General features: G+C 39.3%; 1 protein-coding gene across 2 annotated transcripts in view; it reads right to left on the reverse strand.

The window, feature by feature from the left end:
- Window positions 1–23,491, reverse strand: part of LOC126334963 (tudor and KH domain-containing protein homolog) — a 68,937-nt gene that overhangs the window by 22,474 nt on the left and 22,972 nt on the right. The window contains exons 4-7 of one of the 2 annotated variants that reach the window (XM_049997734.1): window positions 9,871–10,036; window positions 9,633–9,766; window positions 8,725–8,833; window positions 8,375–8,580 (exon numbers count right to left, since the gene is read on the reverse strand). In XM_049997734.1, the coding sequence (XP_049853691.1) occupies window positions 8,375–8,580; window positions 8,725–8,833; window positions 9,633–9,766; window positions 9,871–10,036 (615 nt within the window). Of the gene's footprint in view, window positions 1–8,374; window positions 8,581–8,724; window positions 8,834–9,632; window positions 9,799–9,870; window positions 10,037–23,491 lie in introns of those variants that run through there. The other variant, XM_049997735.1, reaches the window with a different exon arrangement.

Below are 23,491 nucleotides of genomic sequence, written 5' to 3' on the forward strand. Positions count from 1 at the left end.
TTGAACTGTTCCCACTAAGATATTTCTCCCTCCACTTCCGAATCATGTACTTCTTTCTCTAGAGTTTCCAAAATTTCTCACTCAACAAGCGTGACATTTTTAACAGGATTACAGAATACATCAAAGCCTAATGAATACATGCGCGACTCTCATAACAAAAGCACAACGGCTCACTCAGTAACAACAGCAGTTCTTTCATTACATACTGCTTCTATTGAAGCGATTAGATTAGATTCAGCGTTCATTCCACAGACCCAAAAATGAGATGATTATTGTGGGTGTAGAGCACGTCAGGAAGTATAACATAAAAAACATAAAACATTTGAATATAATACTAACCACCCTAATCATTTGCCAGGAGATTGTAAAAATAGGTAAATACATTATAGTAAACTGGAACTGCTAATATTTACAGAATTGATACACTGTCAGAATGAAACATTCTCATGCACTTTTAATAAATTTATCATACACAAAATACCTAACCTTCAGTGTTGTGATCAAGTGCTGTCAAAACTGGAATAGCTTTCTCTATAGCAGAACCCTTAAGACACCCAAACTGTGATTTGGACCATATATTATTAGCAATTAGATGCTTAAGGAGATGCTTGAACACAAGCTTTTCAAATATTATTGAAAAAGTTGGCAAAAGTGAAATTTGTTAATAGTCTGATGGTATCTCTTTATCCCCCCTTCTTGTAAAGAGGCTTAACTTCAGCATATTTTAGCCAGTCTGGAAATGTTCCACTGATAGAGAGATTGATTACACAAATAACTTAAGACAGAACTCAACTCACATAAGGACTCTTTGATTAACTTCATTGATATGTTATTATACCCACTAGAATACCAAGCGAGGTGGCGCAGTGCCTAGCACGCTGGACTAGCATTCGGGAGGACGACGGTTCAGTCCTGTGTCCGGTCATCCTGATTTAGGTTTTCCATGATTTCCCTGAATCGCTCCAGGCAAATGCCGAGATGGTTCCTTTGAAAGGGCACGGTCAACTTCCTTCCCTAATCCGATGAGACCGATGACCTCGCTGTTTGGTCTCCTCCCTCAAACAACTGAATCGAACCCACTAGAATACTTAGAGATTTTAAGGATTTTATTATGGATGCTATTTCTTTGGGAGAAGTGTAATTTCCATTTTACTGCATTTGTTTATAAAGACTAGTCTCAGGTACTCTATTGCACTGTTCACCAAATCTGACAACCCCATGCTGTCAGAAACAGAAACAAAGTACATGTTTAAGAGGTTTGCAACACCGCTTGCACTTTTAACCGATGTCTCATTTATATGTAGAGCTATCTGTTTGTCTTCCTTTTTGGTCCCACCTGTCTCCGTCTCCACTATATCCCATACAGTTCTTATTTTATTGCCTGATGTAATTATCTTTTGCTCATAATAAAGCTGCTTTGCTTTCTGGTTTACTTGCTTAGTATTTTGCAGTATTCTTTGTAATGCATTACAATGCTATCAAAGCTGTTCCAAGACAGTAGATACAGAGTCCTTTTTGTCCCACATGATATCTTTATTCTTCGTGTGACCCATGATTTATTTCTTGACTTCTGTTTGATTTCAGTTACATTTAGGAGAAAACAATTTTTAAAAGAAGTAGTAACTTTATTAATGAATGCTTTGTATTTTCTATCTGAGACAGAGGTACTGTAAACATTTATGCGTTCACGGTTTTGAGTAATCTTCGAAAATTCTCAATTTCTGACTGATTTATTACCCTCCTGTGTCAGATTTAATAGATTTTTTCCCCTGACAAGTTTCAACATTTAACACAAGATGCTGCATGCCATGACCAGACAGCCCATTTACTGTTGGTTTTATCATATGAGTACTTTTCCTACATTTGTCCACAAAGATATTATTAATAGCAGTCTCTGAGCATTTACATACACTATGTGATCAAAAGTATCCGCACACCCACAAACACATATGTTTTCCATATTAGATGCATTGTGCTGCCATATGCTGCCAGGTATTCCATATCAGCAACCTCAGTAGCCATTAGATGATATGAGAGAGCAGAATGGGGCACTCTGCGGAACTTACGGACTTCAAATGTAGTCAGGTGATTGGACGTCACTTGTGTCATATGTCTGTACGCGAGATTTCCACACTCCTAAACATCCCTAGGTCCACTGTTTCCAATGCTATAGTGAAGTGGAAACATGAAGGGACAAGTACAGCACAAAAGCGTAAAGGTCAACCTCATCTGCTGACTGACAGAGACCGATGACAGTAGAAGAGGGTCATAATGTGTAACAGGCAGACATCTATCCGGACCATCACACAGGAATTCCAAACTGCATCAGGATCTACTGCAAGTACCATGACAGTCAGGCAGGAGAACTTTGATTTCACGGTCGAGCGGCTACTCATAAGCCATACCTTATTTGGTGTAAGGAGCGTAAACATTGGACGATTGAACAATAGAAAAGCGTTGTGTGGCGTGATGAATCACAGTACACAATGTGGCAATCCGATGTGGGTATGGTAAAAGCCTGGTGAATGTCATCTGCTAGCGGGTGTAATGCCAACAGTAAAATTTGGAGGTGGTGGTGGTATGGTGTGGTCATGTTTTTCACGGAGGGGCCTTGCACCCCTTGTTGTTTTGTGTGGCACTACCACAGCACAGGCCTACACTGACATTTTAAGCACTTTCTTGCTTCCCACTGTTGATGAGCAATTTGGGGATGGCAATTGCAACTCGACTGAGCACCTGTTCATAATTCACGGCCTGTGGCGGAGTGGTTACATGACAATAACATCCCTGTAATGGGCTGGTCTGCCCAGAGTCTTGACCTGAATCCAACAGAACACCTTTGGGATGTTTTGCAAGGCCGACTTCGTACCAGGTCTCACCGTTTGACATTGATACCTCTCCTCAGTGCAGCACTCCATGGACAATGAGCTGCCATTCCCCAAGAAACCTTCCAGCACCTGACAGAACATATGCCTGAGAGAGTGGAAGCTGTCATCAAGGCTAAGGGTGGGCCAACACCATACTGAATTGCAACATTACTGATGGAGGGCGCTAGGAACATTTAAGTTATTTTGAGCATGTTGTCCAGATACGTTTGATCACATAGTGTATCCTAGTTGCTAAGTTCACAGTAGGACCTAATTGAATGACAGTGTTACTGATTCCAGTAATTGTTCACTGACAGAGCAAGTTTCCTGAAGGTGCTCTATACATACTTACTACTATAAAGAACTACTTATGAAGTACTACGACATTGCACAAGCTTCCAAGTGCTGCTCTGTGCAAGATTTATTAATGTCAATATTCTTGAAATCAAAACAGTTTCTGCCAAATGTGGCAACTCCGCCTTTTTCTCCATGTTTTCTTTATAGAAGAAGCTACCTTGAACCCTGTAACACTTAACATATCTACACCAGTGGTTACATGATGTTCACAGAAGCAGATTACGTCAGCTGGTTTGCTTAAACCTTATGCTTTAACACAAATAAGCAACTCATTAAGCTTACCCCTTAGTCATTGGATATTCTGATAGAAAAAGAGCAATAATGATAACTGATTTTGTGCACTGGCTGAATGACAACTGTCAATTTTTAATATCTCTAATTTCAATCAGATGCTGACTGCATGAATTGTCTATATTAAAATTTGCTTTCTGGCTGCCTGTTTTGTCAATGTGAATGTCATTTTCAGTCTGTCTTTGAACATCTTTTGTTTCTCCCCTCCCTACCCTAAAGAACTGCTGTTCTGTCGCTTGTAACAAATGGTACTTTACCACTTGTGATAGTGCCCCCCCCCCCCCTTAAGTTATTTGCTATTAGCCCAGACAGGTTTCCTTCCTTCCCTTTCCTATTGAGGTGAAGGCCATATTTAGTATAGTCCCACCTGCTGATAGAGTCAACAGGAACCACACTGATATGAGACCCCCATAGCTGATATAAGCAGCCGTTCCATCTCTTTCATTAACTCTCCTAAGAGAAGAGTTTAAATGAGGCTGGTCATGGCGCCAAAGAACAAGTACAACCAGTATGTCTCGTTGCTGAAGCTATCTGTACCAGGTCACTCTCAATTGAATAATTAGGGTTCATGTCTATGTTGTTGCCCCCCCCCCCCCCCAACTATTGAGGTGTTTTCCTTTGTGAAGTCTTTGCAAAGTGAAGCTACATCCTCTGTCACCTGACTCAGACCTGCACCTGGTACCCTAACCCTAGTTCATTCTGCAATAGACGTCCTTTACCATGTAAACCACGTAACAACAAACTTTCTTCTTCTTCTTCTTCTTCTTCTTCTTCTTCTTCACCACAACTTTTTCTGACTTCTTACTTTTAAAACACTTTTTGAAAGTTTGTTGTGTCCTATTTACTCTTGCATCTACTTGTGGCTCTTCACTTTCTGTCTGTCACAACAGATCAAACCTGTTTTCCACATTCACAACAATGCTGTGGTGCAAAAGTCATATTCCTATTTCTTGTATAATCTATTTCTTCCATAACCTGTTGCCACTTCCCACTTTTCTTTACCGTTCTCCCCCCTTAACCTTTCCAGATCTTGTTTGCTTTATCTAGTTCCACCTGTAGGGCAGCAATCTCCCCCTCCTGTTCCACTATCTTCCTATCTCTACAGCAAGTACTGCACAACCAATGACAACTGACAATGGAGGATAGCACCTGTCAAGCAACAGGTAGCGAGATGTCCATACATTGTTATAATGTGAAACTAGTCCAGTTTTTGAGTGACAGGTGGTTCACATGTCAAGAAACATTATACACTCAGATATACTCCTTTGAACAGAATGTTGTGAACCGAGTTGCATTCACGCTTGGTCACCAAAGTGTCCCAGTTATCTAATGGTTGCTGTTTATGTTGTGGATAATGCAAGGATCGGATATGCACGCGGTATCTGCATATTTATTCAAGTAAAGTAAAAGTTGCAGTGTTGCATTTTCTCTCAGCAAACAGAATGCAAGCAGGAAATAAAGTTCTTAATCGCCACACCTAATGCAACAGTTGAAGAAGGCAGGACATTGGGAACAGCAACATTAGTTCTGCATTACATAATTCACAGCTATCCAAACTTAAGCACTAAATTTATGACAACCTAGTGCAGGACACAAGAGTTTTTGATTGCTGGAGGAAAGACAGAAACTAAAGCAGTGATCAAAACAATTAGTAAATGGAATTACTCTTTAGTAAATGGTATTATTTTAGAAGAATAAACCATGAGTGAATAATTATTGTGAAATTGGGTGACTGCCCTTGACAACCAGGTAAATAATTGACTGATGAGAAGAATGCCCACATTAACACATGCACAAAACAGCAGAGTTTTTAGAAGCAATATGGTTTGGGAAATACAGTCAAAATTGATGGTATTATATAAGACAAAGAGGATTACAAGTTGGAAGATTGGCGTTCGCTAGCTATGCAGCTGTTATCAATAGGCGGTCAATGGCTATGCAGCAAACAATGGTACATACAGCAGGTACTCTACAAATTCACATCATCGCTGAATTGTAGCAGTGCAACAGATTCTGCATGACAACACTGTATTCTAAATTATAAAGAAACTGGTGAGCTGCATTTATGCCAAATATTTTATTATTATTATTATTATTATTATTATTTTAATGAGGCCTGGTCATGTAAGAACAGAGTTTGGTTTTAGTAGAACTTTTCTAAGAAAACATGCATCATTGTTGTGAAATGGGGAATTGTTACTCAAGGGTTTAGCATTGTATGCCAGTAGAACTAGAAAAATGGAAGAAAATTTTTAATGGCTATCACTAACAAGAGACAGAGATTAGACAATTAATGTTGACTTAAAAGCTTGAAACATTAAGTTCAGAAAGTCTTTCCTGACAAATGCTCAGACAGTTACTGAAGTAAATTTAAAATCAAATGCAACAAATACTAAAACAGACCAACAAGCCAATAAATTGGATGAACACAATGCTGAATCACGACTGGGATGTATACAGATAATGGAAATTAATTAGAATTGGAATCAACAACTAAATTTTAAAGGGAATTACATTTGATACAAATGAAAATCTGATTTAGTACAAATGAAGTAAATGATCATCTTGGCAAATTAAATACAGACCTGAACCAAATTTCAGATAAGTGTTAGATTTAATGTTTTCAAAACAAGGTACAAATTCAAAAGAAGTAGAAGCCATGGGAGGAATAATTTACTGAACGGAAGTTTCAGCAGAATAAGGAATCATCTATTAATACACCTTTTCCATCAAGTATTACATGTGAACAATCCGTCTTGGAGACATTATTTAAACTTAGTGGACAGTTATACCCAAACTAGTGTGACAAATACATACATGTTTTTTTTGTGGACTATGTAGAATTAACTGCAATGACTATAGTTGTCAAATATTATTTCCCGTCAATTTATAAGGAATGTTCTATGTTAAGTGCAAACCCACAAGTGTGCATTAGCTTATGTGGATTGCCTTCTACTGTCATCCAGTAAGCTAACATAACATAACAAGAAAGACAACTTTTTGGTACATTTTTACTACTGAGAGTGTAATTTACTTTACTATTTGACCACAGTGATGAATTGTGGGTTTTACATTACTTGATGCCTTTAATATTGCCTTGTAAGTTGTCATCAATATTTGGTGATACCTGATGATAGTAAATTTTAATCAGTAACTACTGATGCTGTAATACGACTTTTAAAAAATTTACCATGCAACACTTGACTACAACATTAATGAATTATGACCATTAGCATCTATTTTTGTCACATATTTTGGAGCAGCTTTCCCAAAGAGAGATAAAATTAAATAAAGAAGCTACCAATTCATTTTCTGATGATTTTCTCTGTGTAAATACCAAGAGAATTTCAGTGCCAGACTTCAACTTGAAAGTTACTTACCAGTGCCCTAAAATTGTACTACACTGACACTTCCATAAAAGAGAGTAAAAGGAATATTCTTTACGAGTTTGGCGGTTTTTTACCTGAACAGCCAAGTATGAGGGGCGAAAAAAAAAAAGGAATTATTTTTTTAAAGCTATATAATGTCAGACTGTTTACAAAACAACATTATCACCATGAAAACACTCTACATTGCAACTAATACATTTGTGCCACTGGTGCTTCCACTGTTGTTTTTTCAGTCTTCTTTAGAAATGGCCGACAGCTCCTCCCTCATTTTTGTCTTGGATTCTTCAATGTTGTCAAATCGGCGACCTTTCATGCCCCTTCTCATGTGTGGCAATAACAAAAAGTTGCACAGAGCCGGGGCAGATGACTAGGGCATGAGGGGCAGCAGAACCATGCCAATTTTAGCCAAAAACTCTCACAGACATGACTGTGGGTGCACGTGTTTGTTATGGAGGAAAAACCAATCTCCTATCTACCACAAATTGGATCTTTTTTGACAAACACTGTTCTGATATCTTCTTAAAATTTCCAAATAAAATGTTTGATTGATGGGCTGACCCGAGGGAACACACTCTGAATGAATTGAGCCCTTGGCATCAAAAAAGCAAATCCAGAACAAGGTTTGTCATCAATCAACATTTCACCATTTTTAAATCTGGCAAACCACTCATACACTTGAGTTTTTCCCACAGCATCAGCTTCGTAAGCTGTTTTCAACATTAAAACAGTTTCAGCAGCATTTATACCAAGCTGTTTGTTGCAAACAATGTTATTAATTTTTATTATGGCAGCAGTAACAGTAAACAACTTTCAGTAAATAGCTACCCAACATTCTTTGCTTCTTAAGTGTTATAATCATGGAAACTATATTAAGGCGCAGATTTTGTCATTTCCAATGGCTTCTCTTACACAGTATATGAATATTTTCTTTCTGTCCACATGATTCCTTCTGAAATTGTATTGGCCCTATAAAATATGGAGCAACCACCTTGATTTCAGACAAACAAATGATAATATTCTATCACATGCCTGTAATTTATTACATAGCATTGTTTAACAAACTGAAATTTGATTGCCTGGGTATGAGGTAATATCCTGGATTGTCTTTTATTACCTTTCTTTTGAACTGCTCTGAGAAGTGTAGTTTCTCCTTGCTTTACAGCAGTGAAAAATCAAGAACAAGAAACAATTGCTGAGGTTAATTATAAAAACAACAGTAAAGTTAAAGAAAGTGTTCTTAATGTCTGGTTAATAGTGAGGTTAAAGAGATGGATAACTAGCTGTGATGGGCAGGGATATGGAGATAACTAGCTGTGACCTTTACAATGGAACCATCTCAGCACTTGACTTAAAATTATTTAAGGTAACCGCAGACAACATAAGTCAGGATGGGAATTTAGGCACATCTCCTCCTGAATAAAAGACTAGACTTATGTCATTCAATGCGAAACTAAAATCAACAAAACTTACTGATGAGGAATCATTAGTGGCAGCAGCAGTCAGACACAGAGCTTTATCTGGTTTCCTAGGAGAACGGTTGGCAATACTCTCTTGCATTTTTGACCGTATCTCTCGGTCCTCCTCCACCTTCTCTTTTATTAATGCTATAGCCAATTCTATCTGTTCTTCTGTGCCTTTAATGATCACTCGTCGCTCAGGTTCCACGTTACCACCATCTACAAAATACAGTCATTTATAAAAAACATTAGCGTTTCCAGTATAACGTCAATATTTAGGGGGCACGTAATTTCAAGACACTCTGTAGCTAAAGAATCCTTAGTTAATAAACAGAACTTACAGTCCTCCATGCACATACTTACATGTATCTCTAGATGATGAATATCTATCTATTTGTATTCGTGCAGAAGATGCACTCGATATATTTCGGATATTTGTGCCATTTTTACCAATTATTCTGCCACAAGCTGACTGAAAATAACAGAAAAAGAAGGGAATAAACGTGTAAAAACGTTATGTCAGATATCAGCAGTTCAAGATTACAAAAAGCTAAAATATTATTAATTTGTTATTATTAAAGTTATGTATGATCTGGATTCGCCAGTGCATTGAATATAGTAAATGTTAAATGTAATTTTTTTTTACATGCAAAGTATTTGTTGCATTAAGACTCTGCTTTGATCATGAGTACTAGCTCTAGAACAAATATTGATAATTTTCATTGTTAAGTATGCAACAGATGTATAAGATAATAAGATAGAAATATAGTTGCTAATGAGTCAAAAATACAATTATCATTTCAGTCATAAATCATAACTAATAATGGGAATAAATGTAACATTACACAAGCTTGAAAACTACATACAGAGAAAAATAATTTTGTTTGCAGCTCAACACCTCTGAAGTTAAAGGTATTGCATGAGTGAAGTGAAAAAACTTTTTTTTTAATTCACATTTCTTTACAGTCACTTTTTATCTGACATTTGGCATCTCAGAATACTGTTCCAAGGACTTTAGTTGGAGCCCATCTTCTTACTTGTCGCATCAAAAAAACAATGAGTAATTTATATTCAGTATATGAATTACCATTAACTACTACGGTTCTGAAATATTTAATATTTTCAAAATAAACAGCAATTCCTGCACAATTTAAATACATGTCACCCACTCCAACAATGAGCACAAACTACATTTAGTTTGGATAATCTCTATACTTCATTGCAAGAGTAACATTCAATTGGCATTGCACTAGTGTGATGTTTAAACTCACCTCAGGCACATAGGTTTCCCGTGTTGTTATTAATGGCTGGTTCATAATTATGTTACGAATCATTAAGCGTGCCTTCTCAGCTGCTTCTGGCATTCCTCTTATCTCACAAATCCTATTGTAAATTTCTTCTTCCTCTGTGCCCAGGGAATTCAGTGTTGAAACATAACTGACAATAGTGATAAAAAAACACAGAGGTACAAAAAACTAGCATTCTATGAAATACATTTTTGGTACATACTTTCTTCTTTCATAGAGATTTTTGTGCATGTTTCCTCCTGAATCTGCTTTATGTTGGACCCACCTCGTCCAATGACTACACCAACACTTTCTTTTGGAATCTTCACTTCTAATGTCACATATTTAGCGTATCTAGCTTTGTCAATTACTTCGTATTCATCTTCGTTCTGCAGATAATGCACATTGAAAAATGTTAAATACTGGTACGAAACATAAAATACGAAGGCATATCGGAAAGAAATGTACAATAATTTTACTACCAAAAAGGTTAATAGGTAAAAAAAAAATCATGATTAACTTGAAATGTTCTTAACACATTTCCCCTATTGTGGTACCAGTTTCAATATGCCCTGTTGATAGAAGTTTGTTTGGCAGGGTAAGTCACCTGCAGACCACTGATTTCACTTCCGCAGGCCAGCCAGGAAGTTCTTTATGGGATCAAACAGATGAAAATCAGCTGATGCAGGGTATGAACAACGTGGAGGATGCTGGATCACCTCCCACAAAAAGGTGGTGATTTTCTCACAAACAGAAGCAGCGACATGGGATGGGGATGGGCAACCATTGTCATGAAGACGTTTGACACCTTCAGCCATAATGTTGTGATTTGTCATGAACGTTATGATGCAACTTCAATTAAGTTTCTATGTAGGCTGCAGTATTGACAGTGGTCCTGTGTTCAGCAAAGACCACCAATAACACACCATGGATATCCCAGAACACTGTCATGAGCACTTTCCAAGCAGACTGAGTAACTTGACTAAAAAGTCAAGTGTACTGGGGAACCAGCAGTGGTACGCCTATGGCTCACCACCAGTGACTTTTCAGAAAGTCACGCCCTTCTGCGGCATAATGTGTTATATGATCCAAGCTTGACAACAATTACTGGTCCTTGTAGTTGTCTGTAGGTTCTCAGGCAACCAGTGAGCATTAACTTGACAAAGTTTCACGTGTCATATACAATATTGTACACTGCACCATAGGAAATGTTGAACTGCTGTGATAAGGTTCGCAGTTGGTCCATACAGTCGTCCCTATACATGCTACACATTTCCCTGTGAATTTTACTTTGTTTATGCCCTTTAGCCCACAAATACTGAACTACACTTTGTTGCTCTTCACAAGTTGGTGAGAATAATGTGCGTGCCACATTTAGTTCATAGTTCAGGCTTCTCTCGCTAGAGCTGCACATGAAAACAAAATACCCTCTGTAGTGCAAACTTCAAACAGTGTCACCATGAAATTTCAACATTCCAGTTGTAACACCAGGGAAGAAAAAAAAAATTATTGTGCATTGCTTTCCGCTCCTCCCTAGTACACCTTATATTTAGAGTAATACTTCTTTACTTACCTGGCTATGTTAGGTTTTTCGGACACTTTCTCATGTATTATATTCTTAGCTATTCTCTTTAGAGATAGCATCACAATTTGCATGAAAAATCAGCAATAATAAGAAAAACTGTAGTAATGAATATAACTACTAAAAGAAATAATAATATCAGTCCTATGAACTTTGGGAAATGTTCATTTATCATGTCACAAAACATCTATTCCACAGAAATAATCAAAATAATATAATGGCATTGCAGTAGTTAAAAATTACAATAAAATAACAAATCTGACAGAAAGGTACTAGCCCAGGAAAAGATGAGAAACAACATACAAAAACAACAGCAGAAGTTTCTTACATCTGAAAGTATAAATACAAATGACTGTATCTTATAACTTCCTGGCAAATTAAAAATGTATGTCGAACCGAGACTCAAACTGAGGTGCAGATGGAAGTAAAGCTGTGAGGACGGGTCCTGAGTTGTGCCTGGTTAGCTCAGTCAGTATAGTACATTCCCACGAAAGGCAAAGGTACCTAGTTACAATCTCAGTCCAGCACACAGTTTTAATCTGCCAGAGAGTTTCACATTAACACACACTCCATTGTAGAGTGAAAATTTCGTTGCGACCGTACCTATTTACTATCAAACTAGAAAAACTGATTTCAAACAACCTGAAGTTAAACCTGTTGCTGATTTTATTAAGAACCATACCAGTGTTAGGTTGTGCAAGGGTCACAAAAAGTGATGGCAAATAATTGTGCAGTTTACATGATTTAAAGTTCCACAAACCTTACATAATCTGTGTTCAGGCTGTTATGTGAACAATTTTGGAGCCAGATCAATTAAAGAGTGTACACATGGCACTTGCTGTTTTCCAAGAGGCCCGTCTTGTCTCTGGAGCAATACCAGGGACAATTAACATTATAATATCTCAGTGGTTCCTTCGGCTATGCTTAGCAGCCAGATTATGTAGTTTGATACCATAGTTGCTTTGGCAGACAACCAAGTCTAGTGTTCATGTGTGTCATTGTATATTTTCTCCCAAACCTCTGTTGAACAGCAGTTACTGGAGCCAGGGGAGGAGGTGACACACTAAAATACTCAAAACATTAGTGCTGAAGTTTTTAGCATTGTTAGACTATATGCTAACAATCCTGATGACAACCCATAAGGGTAGATGTAAACATAAGGAGGCAGACATGTAAAGCAGAAATGTGCACTGTAGGGAACAGTTTCATCCAAACTTGGTACATATATCACTTATTGCCTGGGAAAAACATTGGGAGCATGATTTTCCTAATACTGCTGGATAATTGGTAATCATTTCAACTGAAAGTCTGAAGATCATAAGCTTTTGCCCCCCCTCCCCCCCCCCCCCACGCATACTCGTTAAATCAGCATTTTAACTGTTCAATTTGTAGATAGTAAGACAATGAAACTGACATTGTTGAATATGTATTGTCAGAATATTACACTTTAGACAGTCTCTTTAATGTGGTAGACAGTTGACAGCTCCAGCCATAGAACGTTTTATGTATTAGTTGATTCACTAACTCCAAATTAAAACTCAATACACTGAAAATAACTCCACTATTGAAAACAACTCCACTACACAAACAAGAGCTCAATGAAGTCATTTTGTTCACTCACATAAGAGAACTGGACAGAAAACGTGTGGGAGGTATGTCTGTCGTTTTTGTTGTTGTGGTCTTCAGTCCTGAGCCTGGTTTGATGCAGCTCTCCATGCTACTCTATCCTGTGCAAGCTTCTTCATCTCCCAGTGCTTACTGCAACCTACATCCTTCTGAATCTGCTTAGTGTATTCATCTCTTGGTCTCCCTCTACGATTTTTACCCTCCACACTGCCCTCCAATGCTAAATTTGTGATTCCTTGATGCCTCAGAACATGTCCTACCAACCGGTCCCTTCTTCTTGTCAAGTTGTGCCACAAACTACTCTTCTCCCCAATTCTATTCAATACCTCCTCATTAGTTATGTGACCTACCCATCTAATCTTCAGCATTCTTCTGTAGCACCTCATTTCGAAAGCTTCTATTCTCTTCTTGTCTAAACTATTTATTGTCCAGGTATAGTCTACCTGTAAAATGAAAAGCAAGCACCACTTACGGCAGGGAAAGCTGCCTCTCGTGGAAGAACACTACAGCTGTCACACAGGATGACGGACTCAATTTCCCCTCTTAGTAGTGTAGAATAGTGTGCAGCAATTAACATAGAATCTGTCCACATGCATGTCTAGCATTAGCATTATTATTAACTCACATCTGTATTCAATGTAATGGCAATGCTCTTTGCTGAAAATAAAACACCTTCTGTGCACATCTGTTGGTTGGTTGTTTTGGGGAAGGAGACCAGACAGCGAGGTCATCGGTCTCATCAGATTAGGGAAGGACGGGGAAGGAAGTCGGCCGTGCCCTTTGAAAGGAACCATCCCGGTATTTGCCTGAAGCAATTTAGGGAAATCACTGAAAGCCTAGATCAGGATGGCCCGATGCGGGATTGAACCGTCTTCCCGAATGCGAGTCCAGTGTCTAACCACTGCACCATGCACATCTGTACATAGCATTGCCAGTGATACATAAGATGCACTGCAGAGAGTCTGTACAACTTTGTTAAACACCCTGTGTCTGTTTCCTGTGACATTGGGTAATTAAATATGGTACACAAATTTTTGTGTGTGTTCTTAACCCCCTCATTTAACAATAAAAATTAATTGTATACCATTAAAACACTACTTTAATGACCTACAATTTTTCAATCCCCTGCAATGGAGACACAGTCAGTCCCAGAGAAAAATGAATAGGGCCTTTTGTAGGAAATTTAAAGTAGTTTACTTGTGTACTGCCGTACATTTTTGCTAGAAGCTGCAGTTTACGTGTTATTCAACAGGAATATAAAAGAAGTGATCTTCAAATGCTGACACTCCCTGCTGCACTCACATGTTGGAATTTTTAGTATGTCTTTCATGGCGCTCCCTCTTACCTCTTCACAAAAATTTGCACATACACAAATTTTTCAGGTATTTATGTTTCTTTAGTCTGGGCTAGCTGGCTGGCACAGTAACCCTCATCATCAACAATTCACAAGATTGGTTCTATCTGGGATCAGCAGTCTTCCTGACTCACCTACGAGGCCTGCTAACACTTATGGCTGTCTAGGTGGGTTGTGCAGACTATAACGTCTGTGTCAATTTTTGCACCCAGTGCCCCAATCCCACCTAAATTACACAATGGGAATTTGTGACCATAGCCAAATAATGTACACTGAAGTCATTCCACCAACAGACAAATACAAGAACTATGCTTTATGCACTGTGCTGTCTGTTAACTGCTTCAACTTATATTTACTTCTACATAAAGTTTGGTAGCTTCCAGCTGTTTTCAATGGAAGCCTATGCACAACAGTATTGTTACAGTCTGCGGCAGATGGCATTTACAGAAATTTGGTACCACCTTTTGTTAGCGTGTGGCATATTTTATTGTTCATTACCTCTGCATTGTTACAGCACAATCTAACTAATACAACAATAGAAAGATGGGAATGAGGGGGGGAGGGGGGAAGCAGGGCGGGGGATGGACAAAACAGACCGAATGGCATAATAACCAAAGCAAATTTTTGAATGAACCCTGTCAGCGATGGCAGCTTGATCAGTATTCAGCTTACATGGGTTTCTAAGTGCAGTGAGAAGAAAGTAATTCAGGAAGGAATGAAATCAAATGGGGTCTTACAAGATGTTCTGCAATAACCTGGTATTTCGCAAGATGTTAATGAGGTGTCAGCTATGAACAATAATTCTATGAAAGGTGGTTGTTGTTGTTGTTGTTGTTGTTGGTTTGATGCAGCTCTCCATGCTACTCTATCCTGTGCAAGCTTCTTCATCTCCCAGTACTTGCTGCAACCTACATCCTTCTGAATCTGCTTAGTGTATTCATCTCTTGGTCTCCCTCTACGATTTTTACCCTCCACGCTGCCCTCCTATGCTAAATTGGTGATTCCTTGATGCCTCAGAACATGTCCTACCAACCGGTCCCTTCTTCTTGTCAAGTTGTGCCACAAACTACTCTTCTCCCCAATTCTATTCAATACCTCCTCATTAGTTATGTGACCTACCCATCTAATCTTCCGCATTCTTCTGTAGCACCACATTTCGAAAGCTTCTATTCTCTTCTTGTCTGAACTATTTATCATCCATGTTTCACTCCCATACATGGCTACACTCCATACAAATACTTTCAGAAATGACTTCCTGACACTTAAATCTATACTCTATGTTAACAAATTTCTCTTATTCAGAAACGCTTTTCCTTGCCATTGACAGTCTACATTTTATATCCTCTCTACTTCGACCATCATCAGTTATTTTGCTCCCCAAATAGCAAAACTCCTTTACTACCTTAATTGTCTCATTTCCTAATCTAATTCCCTCAGCATCACCCAACTTAATTTGACTACATTCCATTATCCTCATTTTGATTTTGTTGATGTTCATCTTATATCCTCCTTTCAAGACACTGTCCATTCCGTTCAACTGCTCTTCCACGTCCTTTGCTGTCTCTGACAGAATAACAATGTCATCGGCGAACCTCAAAGTTTTTATTTCTTCTCCATGGATTTTAATACCTTCTCCGAATTTTTCCTTTTGTTTCCTTTACTGCTTGCTGAATATACAGATTGAATAACACCGGGGAGAGGCTACAACCCTGTCTCACTCCCTTCCCAACCGCTGCTTCCCTTTCATGCCCCTCGATTCTTATAACTGCCATCTGGTTTATGTACAAATTGTAAATAGCCTTTCGCTCCCTGTATTTTACCCCTGCCATCTTCAGAATTTGAAAAAGTATTCCAGTCAACATTGCCAACATTGACAAAAGCTTTCTCTGAGTCTACAAATGCTAGAAATGTAGGTTTGCTTTTTCTTGATCTAGCTTCTAAGATAAGTCGTAGGGTCGGTATTGCCTCACGTGTTCCAACATTTCTATGGAATCCAAACTGATCTTCCCAGAGGTTGGCTTCTACCAGTTCTTCCATTCATCTGTAAAGAATTCGCATTAGTATTTTGCAGCTGTGACTCATTAAACTGATAGTTCGGTAATTTTCACATCTATCAACAGCTGATTTCTTTTGGATTGGAATTAATATATTCTTCTTGAAGTCTGAGGGTATTTCGCCTGTCTCATACATCTTGCTCACCAGATGGTAGAGTTTTGTCACGACTGGCTCTCCCAAGGCCGTCAGCAGTTTTAAGGGAATGTTGTCTACTCCGGGGGCCTTGTTTCGACTCAGGTCTTTCAGTGCTCTGTCAAACTCTTCATGCAGTATCGTATCTCCCATTTCATCTTCATCTACATCCTCTTCCATTTCCATAATGTCCTCAAGTACATTGTCCTTATATAGACCCTCTATATACTCCTTCCACCTTTCTGTTTTCCCTTCTTTGCTTAGAACAGGGTTTCCATCTGAGCTCTTGATATTCATTCAAGTGGTTCTCTTTTCTCCAAAGATCTCTTTAATTTTCCTGTACGCAGTATCTGTCTTACCCCTAGTGAGATAAGGCTCTACATCCTTACATTTGTCTTCTAGCCATCCCTGCTCAACCATTTTGCACTTCCTGTCGATCTCATTTTTGAGACGTTTGTTACCCGCACTCCTATTTTTTTATTCATTATTAAACCTACTCCCGCATTATCCCTATTTGATTTTGTATTTATAACCCTGTATTCACCCTACCAGAAGTCTTGTTCCTCCTGCCACCGAACTTCACTAATTCCCACTATATCTAACTTTAACTTATCCATTTCCCTTTTTAAATTTTCTTATCTACCTGCCCGATTAAGGGATCTTACATTCCACACTCCGATCCGTAGAATGCCAGTTTTCTTTCTCCTGATAAAGACGTCCTCTTGAGTAGTCCCTGCCCGGAGATCCGAATGGGGACTATTTTACCTCTGGAATATTTTACCCAAGAGGACGCCATCATTTAACCATACAGTAAAGCTGAATGCCCTCGGGAAAAATTACAGCTGTAGTTTCCCCTTGCTTTCATCCGTTCGCAGTACCAGCACAGCAAGGCCGTTTTGGTTAGTGTTACAAGGCCAGATCAGTCAATCATCCCGACTGTTGCCCCTGCAACTACTGAAAAGGCTGCTGCCCCTCTTCAGGTACCACATGTTTGTCTGGCCTCTCAACAGATATCCCTCCATTGTGGTTTTGCACCTGCAGTACGGCCATCTGCCATCCGTATCACTGAAGCACGCAAGCCTCCCCACCAACGGCAAGGTCCATGGTTCAGGGGGAGAGGGGGGGGGTTAAAAAAAAGGTTAAAGGTTAAAAAAGTAAAATTAATTGTTATCAGAGTACAGACAAAACATGTCATAGTTTTCAGTTACAACACAGAAAAAAAAATGATAAGAAAGAAAAGAAAAACATATTTATATGGACTTTTGGGGCAATAAGAAATGGTCTAATAGGTATAATTTTAGGAACAATCAAAGTGTTACGAATGGCAAGTTGTGAGAACATCTAAAACTGCACAAAATTATGGAGATCTGAGAGAAAAGAAAACTTAGGGGAATGTTATCAGTCAATGCAAATGGTTGCAAATATTTAGAACGCATATTTGAAAAAAATGTGCCGCAGATAATTCAGGCTACATGTACTTTACAGGCGAGTGGAAAAACAAACAATTTTATTGTGGTGAAGACCTGGACAAAAAGCTAGGAGGATTTTGAAAAATTAATGGAAAATGAAAGTAAATTTAGCTGTTTACAATTTCAAACTGTATAATACATGACTGGACAAATTAAAGTACCCCAGTGCCACAGTATTCTATAGGCCTTGGCTTAGAGGAAGGTATTTCTGTACTTGAAGGATGCTGGTATAAATTTTTTAAGTTTCACACCATAAAGAAAGGTAAAACAACTTGCAAAAATATTAATTTTAAAAGTTGACTATTTTGCCACAACTAAGAAATCTTAAATATTTATTGGACAAAGAACAGCAATTAAAATACCCCTAACTAAAAAGTTAAAGAGTTTTTCCTTTTTGGGGGGAAATTGTAAAAAACAATTTAGTTTCAAAATACTATCCTCGTGCCAACCAATCCTATCCCATAATGAAGAAACTGGCGTAGCTCTTGGTTCAAAAGAGCATGAGCAAATGGTGACGTGCACCACTTAGTACAGATTCATATGTCTGTAAAATGTTCGATGTGCAAAGCAGACAGCTACCACTGTTACACCTGTAAGACATTGGCCCCTTACTTAGCTTGCATTTATCATGAATCTCTTGCCCAATGCAAAGTTCAAAGTGAGTGGAAAAAGTGCAGAGGATGGGTGACCCTGTAGGGCACTGTGGGAAGTGCCAACTTGAATCTGAAATGCAGGTTGTGACAAGAAGTTTTGGACAAAAATGGGTGTGGGCCCCCAGAGAACCCATTCATGCACAGTGATGAGCATGTGGTGATGCCATATAGTGTCATAAGCCTTTTTTTGGAAGTCTAAGAAGACAGTGATAAGTTGTTGACTGGATAGCAGACTCTAGTCAGACCAAACTGTCAGCAGTAGAACAACCATCACAAAAAAATCACCCTGCGACATAGCTACAAGACCCAGAGACTCATGGTATCAACACAGCTGCTGGCTGATCTTCGTCTGAGCTTGTAAAGAACGTTAGTGAGACTAATTGGCCAACAGCTGTCCATATCAAGAGGGTGTTTTCCCAGTTTCAGAATGGTGACAAACACAATCTCTTGTCATGGAAACGGGAATACACCTTCGTTCCTGATAAGGTTGGAAAGAGCAAGCACGTAAATTGGCAATCCACCTATAACTGTTTGTGCAACTGTCTGTGGATGCAGTCTGGCCCTGGAGCTCTGTCGGGACATCATGCTACAGCACTGAGGAATTCCCATTCACTGAATGGAACATTATGTGGCTCCAGGCAACATACAGTGAAAGATAAGTTAATTTGCTCTATCCACTGTTTCAGGATATGAAATGCAGGGCAACAGTTCTCTGATACAGAGGCTCGAGCATAATGTAAAGCAAAATGTTCAGCAACAATGCATGTGTCAGTGTAGACAACAACATTCGGAGAGATAACATGTACACCACAGAGACTGGTATCCAGAGCAGCATCAAATTTTGCCCAAACCTGTGAGGGTGGAGTACAAAGTCCAATGACAACAACACACCATTCCCAGCATTCTCATTTCTGTCTTTTTATGAGGTGGCAGATCTGGGCACAGAGCTGTTTAAAGGCAATGAGGTGCTCCATTGACAGATGTTACTTATAGCCTTGGAGAACTCATCTGCAATAACTAATGGCCACAGCAATTTTGGGGGTTCACCAAGTTACTATCTTCCGATGGGGAAGTCCTGAGGAATAGCAGATTGCTAAGCCAGCTGCCTATAGAATGGCTGCAGTTGTGCTTTGGACAGCCACATGATACATCCATGTGGTGGGGTGCTAACAGTGGTGGCTGAGGCAAAGGCAACCCAATAAGCTTTGTTGAGAGCCCACCTGGGTGGATGCCCACAGGAGTGACATCGAGGAAAGGTCATGGAGATTTGGAAAATGGTCACTGTTGCACAGGTAATCATAAACTCTCCAAAGGAAGAAGGGGAGAAGACCTGGGCTGCAAATGGAAATGTCAAGGACCAAATACAGCCCATATGCCACAATGACGTGTTTGGGAACACCAGTATTTCAGAGGTCAAGATCAAGCTCTGGGAGCAAGTTTTCAACAGCTTTACTGCAGCGAACAGTTTTAGTTCACCAAAAAAGGTCATGGGCATTGAAATCGCCCAATATTAAGTGGGAGAGGTGGGAGTGGGGGGGGGGGGGGGGGGATGGGTAACGGAGAAAAGAGTGAATGTATTTTGGGACACTTCACTGTCAGGAGGGAGATACATATTACAAACAGTGAATTTCAGAGACACTCTCACATGAGCAGCCACAGACTCCAAAGTCATACTGAAAGGCAAGTGTTTGCTACAGACAGATTCAGAACATGTGTGTGAACTCCACCCAACAGGCTTTCATGGTTTTTCAAAATAGCTCCGATGGCTGCAGAGGGTAGGAGCCTGCATTACTGGGAACCAAGTATCCTGAAGTAAGATGCAAAAAGAAAAAGAAACACATAAGAGACATCGTAACTCAGCCAGTTGGCGGGAAAAAACAACAGTTCCACTGGATGATCATGCTATCAGTATCCTATGGAGACATTAAGGGACCATGGAGGCAGATCATGCATCAGGGCTGCCTACTGTCACCAGTTGTGAGACTACAGCATAGATACGGGATGTATATACAGACAAAAAAAGAAAATAATTCCAGGATTTTTCCAGGATTTCTCAGTTAAAAATACATTTTCTCCTAGATGAAAATACACTTTTTCCTTGTTAAGTGACAATATACTTTTTCTCGGAACAATAAATCTTATCAACCCTTTGAATGGTTATGGTTTTATAGTCCGGCGTAGAATTTCCCGGCCTTTTAGAAAACCAAACACAGCAAAAAGAAAAAGAAAGTTTTGGAAAGGTCTTTGAAGTGCAGCAAGATGTATGCTGCATATTTTTGTACTACGAAAGTATAAATTTGAATTCCACCAAACACCTCATGTTACTTTCAGAAGCACTGAGACTGAGATTGCAATGCACTTTTGTAAGCCAGTCATAACTCATGTCACGTGATCTCGCCAGCTGATGACAGTGGGTATTAAGAGCATAGGACACATGACGTAGTAAGCCAAGCAACATCACTGTTAAGTAGCACTTAATACACAAACTGGAAAAGTCAATGGTTTAAATTAATATACATAGTATCACTACAAGAAAAGTAAAACTTTCATATATAATATTGGTCTCTAAGATTAATAAGCTGCAAGAGAAGCTACACTTTCACATATAATATTGATCTTTTTGTGGGTGTTACACTTTCAGCTACATCACACAAATGCGAAGGTAAAATTTTTAATGACGACATAAATGTCTGATCTTCTGGGCTCAAAATTTTTCTAAATGGTCTTCCTCAAAGAGTTGATTTTTAAATGAGAGGCAAATGCACTGTGATTTAAGAAATTCATTGTACATTCTTGAACAATGCTTTTCAAACAACCATTCGCAATATTTTCCTGCGGCCTGTTAGAAATAGGTTCGTTTCAACAGTTGCCAGAGAGTGCCAGGCAACAGGCGTAACCACACTTGCGCAGCTGTGATAGTGTGGGAAGCCCGTATGCTCATACGTATAAAACATTGAAAGATCTTATATTATGTCATAAAATAAACAAGACATCAGAGGATACTCCAAGAGCATTGGAATTTCGTGAACCGTACCAAAATAGATAATTCAACTTACGGTGCATATTCATACGTCCAGATTCAGACGTAAATTTTCTTTGAGAACCAGTATGTATTATCTCACATTTGGTTCTTTATTATGGCATAATGCCATACGTACTAGAAGATGAAATTATGCACTTTTGAAATGCAGTGAACAGTTGAAACTAGCCAATAGTGTGGAATTAAGCACTTCGTTTCAAATAAATTGACTGCCTCAGCAGAAAAGATTAATGAAAGCCAAATTTCTTTAGCAAACTGACAAAAATAATTTCATTGTTCTGCAAGGCAATTAATGCTCGACAGTTAGAAAGGTGGAAATAAAATCTGAAACTAATAACATATTTTAGCCTTCCGTAATTATGTGAATGTATTTCTTTATTTCATATGATAGCTCCCGGCCACAGAAATGTGTTTTATTTTCATTTGGCGCGAGAGCAATAAATGAAGAGGAAACAGCAAAATCACTAAACATAAACACGGGTCATGTTGAGACTACCCACCTCCCCACTGCTACTCAGACTGCTCTGTGCATTAGCCCCGGATCCCCTGATCTACAATATTTCCGTGGCAATATTAGATAGGAGGGGGGGGGGGGGGGGGGATCCCAATCACCAAAGGAGTCGATGTTGTCCAATATAGAAGACATGGATGGCAAAGGTACAGTCAATAAAGAGGATGATGATGTACACACACTATGTGGTCAAAAGCATCTGCTGGACACCTGGATGAAAACAACTTACAAGATCGTGGCACCCTCTATCGGTAATGGTGTTGGCCCACCCTTAGCCTTGATAACAGCATTCATTCTCGCAGGCATATGTTCAATCAGGTGCTGGAAGGTTTTGTGGGGAACGGCAGCCCATTCTTCATAGAGTGCTGCACTGAGGAGAGGTATCAATGTTGGTCAGTGAGGCCTGTCACAAAGTCGGCCTTCCAAAACATCCCAAAAGTGTTCTATAGGATTCAGGACAGGACTCTGTGCACACCAGTACATTACAGGGATGTTATTGTCGTGTAACCATTCTGCCACAGGTCGTGCATTATGAACAGGTGCTCGACCATGTTGAAAGATTTAAGTGCCATCCCTGAATTGCTCTACAACAGTGGGTAGAAAGAAGGTGCTTAAAACCTCGAGGCAGGCCTGTGCTGTTATAGTGCCACAAAAAACAACAAGCGGTGCAAGCCCCCTCCATGAAAATCACGATCACACCATAACACCACCGCCTCCAAATTTTACTGTTGGTATTACACACACTAGCTGATGATGTTCACCAAGCATTCGTCATACCCACATCTGATCGCCACATTGTGTACTGTGATTTGTCATGTCACACAAAGTTTTCCCACTGTTCAATCATCCAATGTTTATGTACCTTACACCAAGGGAGGCCTCATTTGGCATTTACCAGTGTGATGTGTGGCTTATGAGCAGCTGCTCGAGCATGAAATCCAAGTTCTCTCACCTCCTGCCTAACTGTCATAGTACTTGCAGTGGATCCTGATGCAGTTTGGAATTCCTTTGTGATGGTCCGGATAGATGTCTGCCTATTACACATTACGACCCTCTTTAACTGTTGGCGGTCTCTGTCAGCCAACATACGAGGTCGGACTGTACGCTTTTGTGCTATACATGTCCCTTCACGTTTCCACTTCACTATCACATTGGAAACAACGGACCTAGGGATGTGTACGAGTGTGGAAATCTCGTGTACAGAACATATGACAGAAGTGACACCCAATCACCTGACTATGTTTGAAGTTCGTGAGTTCCACAGAGTGATGTCCAGTGACTACTAAGGTCACTGATAAGGAGTACCTGGCAGAAGGTGGCAGCACAATGCACCTACTATGAAAAACATATGTTTTTGGGGGTGTCCGGATACTTTTGAACACATAGTATAGTGCATGCCATTGTCATACATGTTGGATGTTG

Source organism: Schistocerca gregaria, chromosome 2 (assembly GCF_023897955.1).
Source record: "Schistocerca gregaria isolate iqSchGreg1 chromosome 2, iqSchGreg1.2, whole genome shotgun sequence".
Taxonomy (NCBI): Eukaryota; Metazoa; Arthropoda; class Insecta; order Orthoptera; family Acrididae; genus Schistocerca; species Schistocerca gregaria.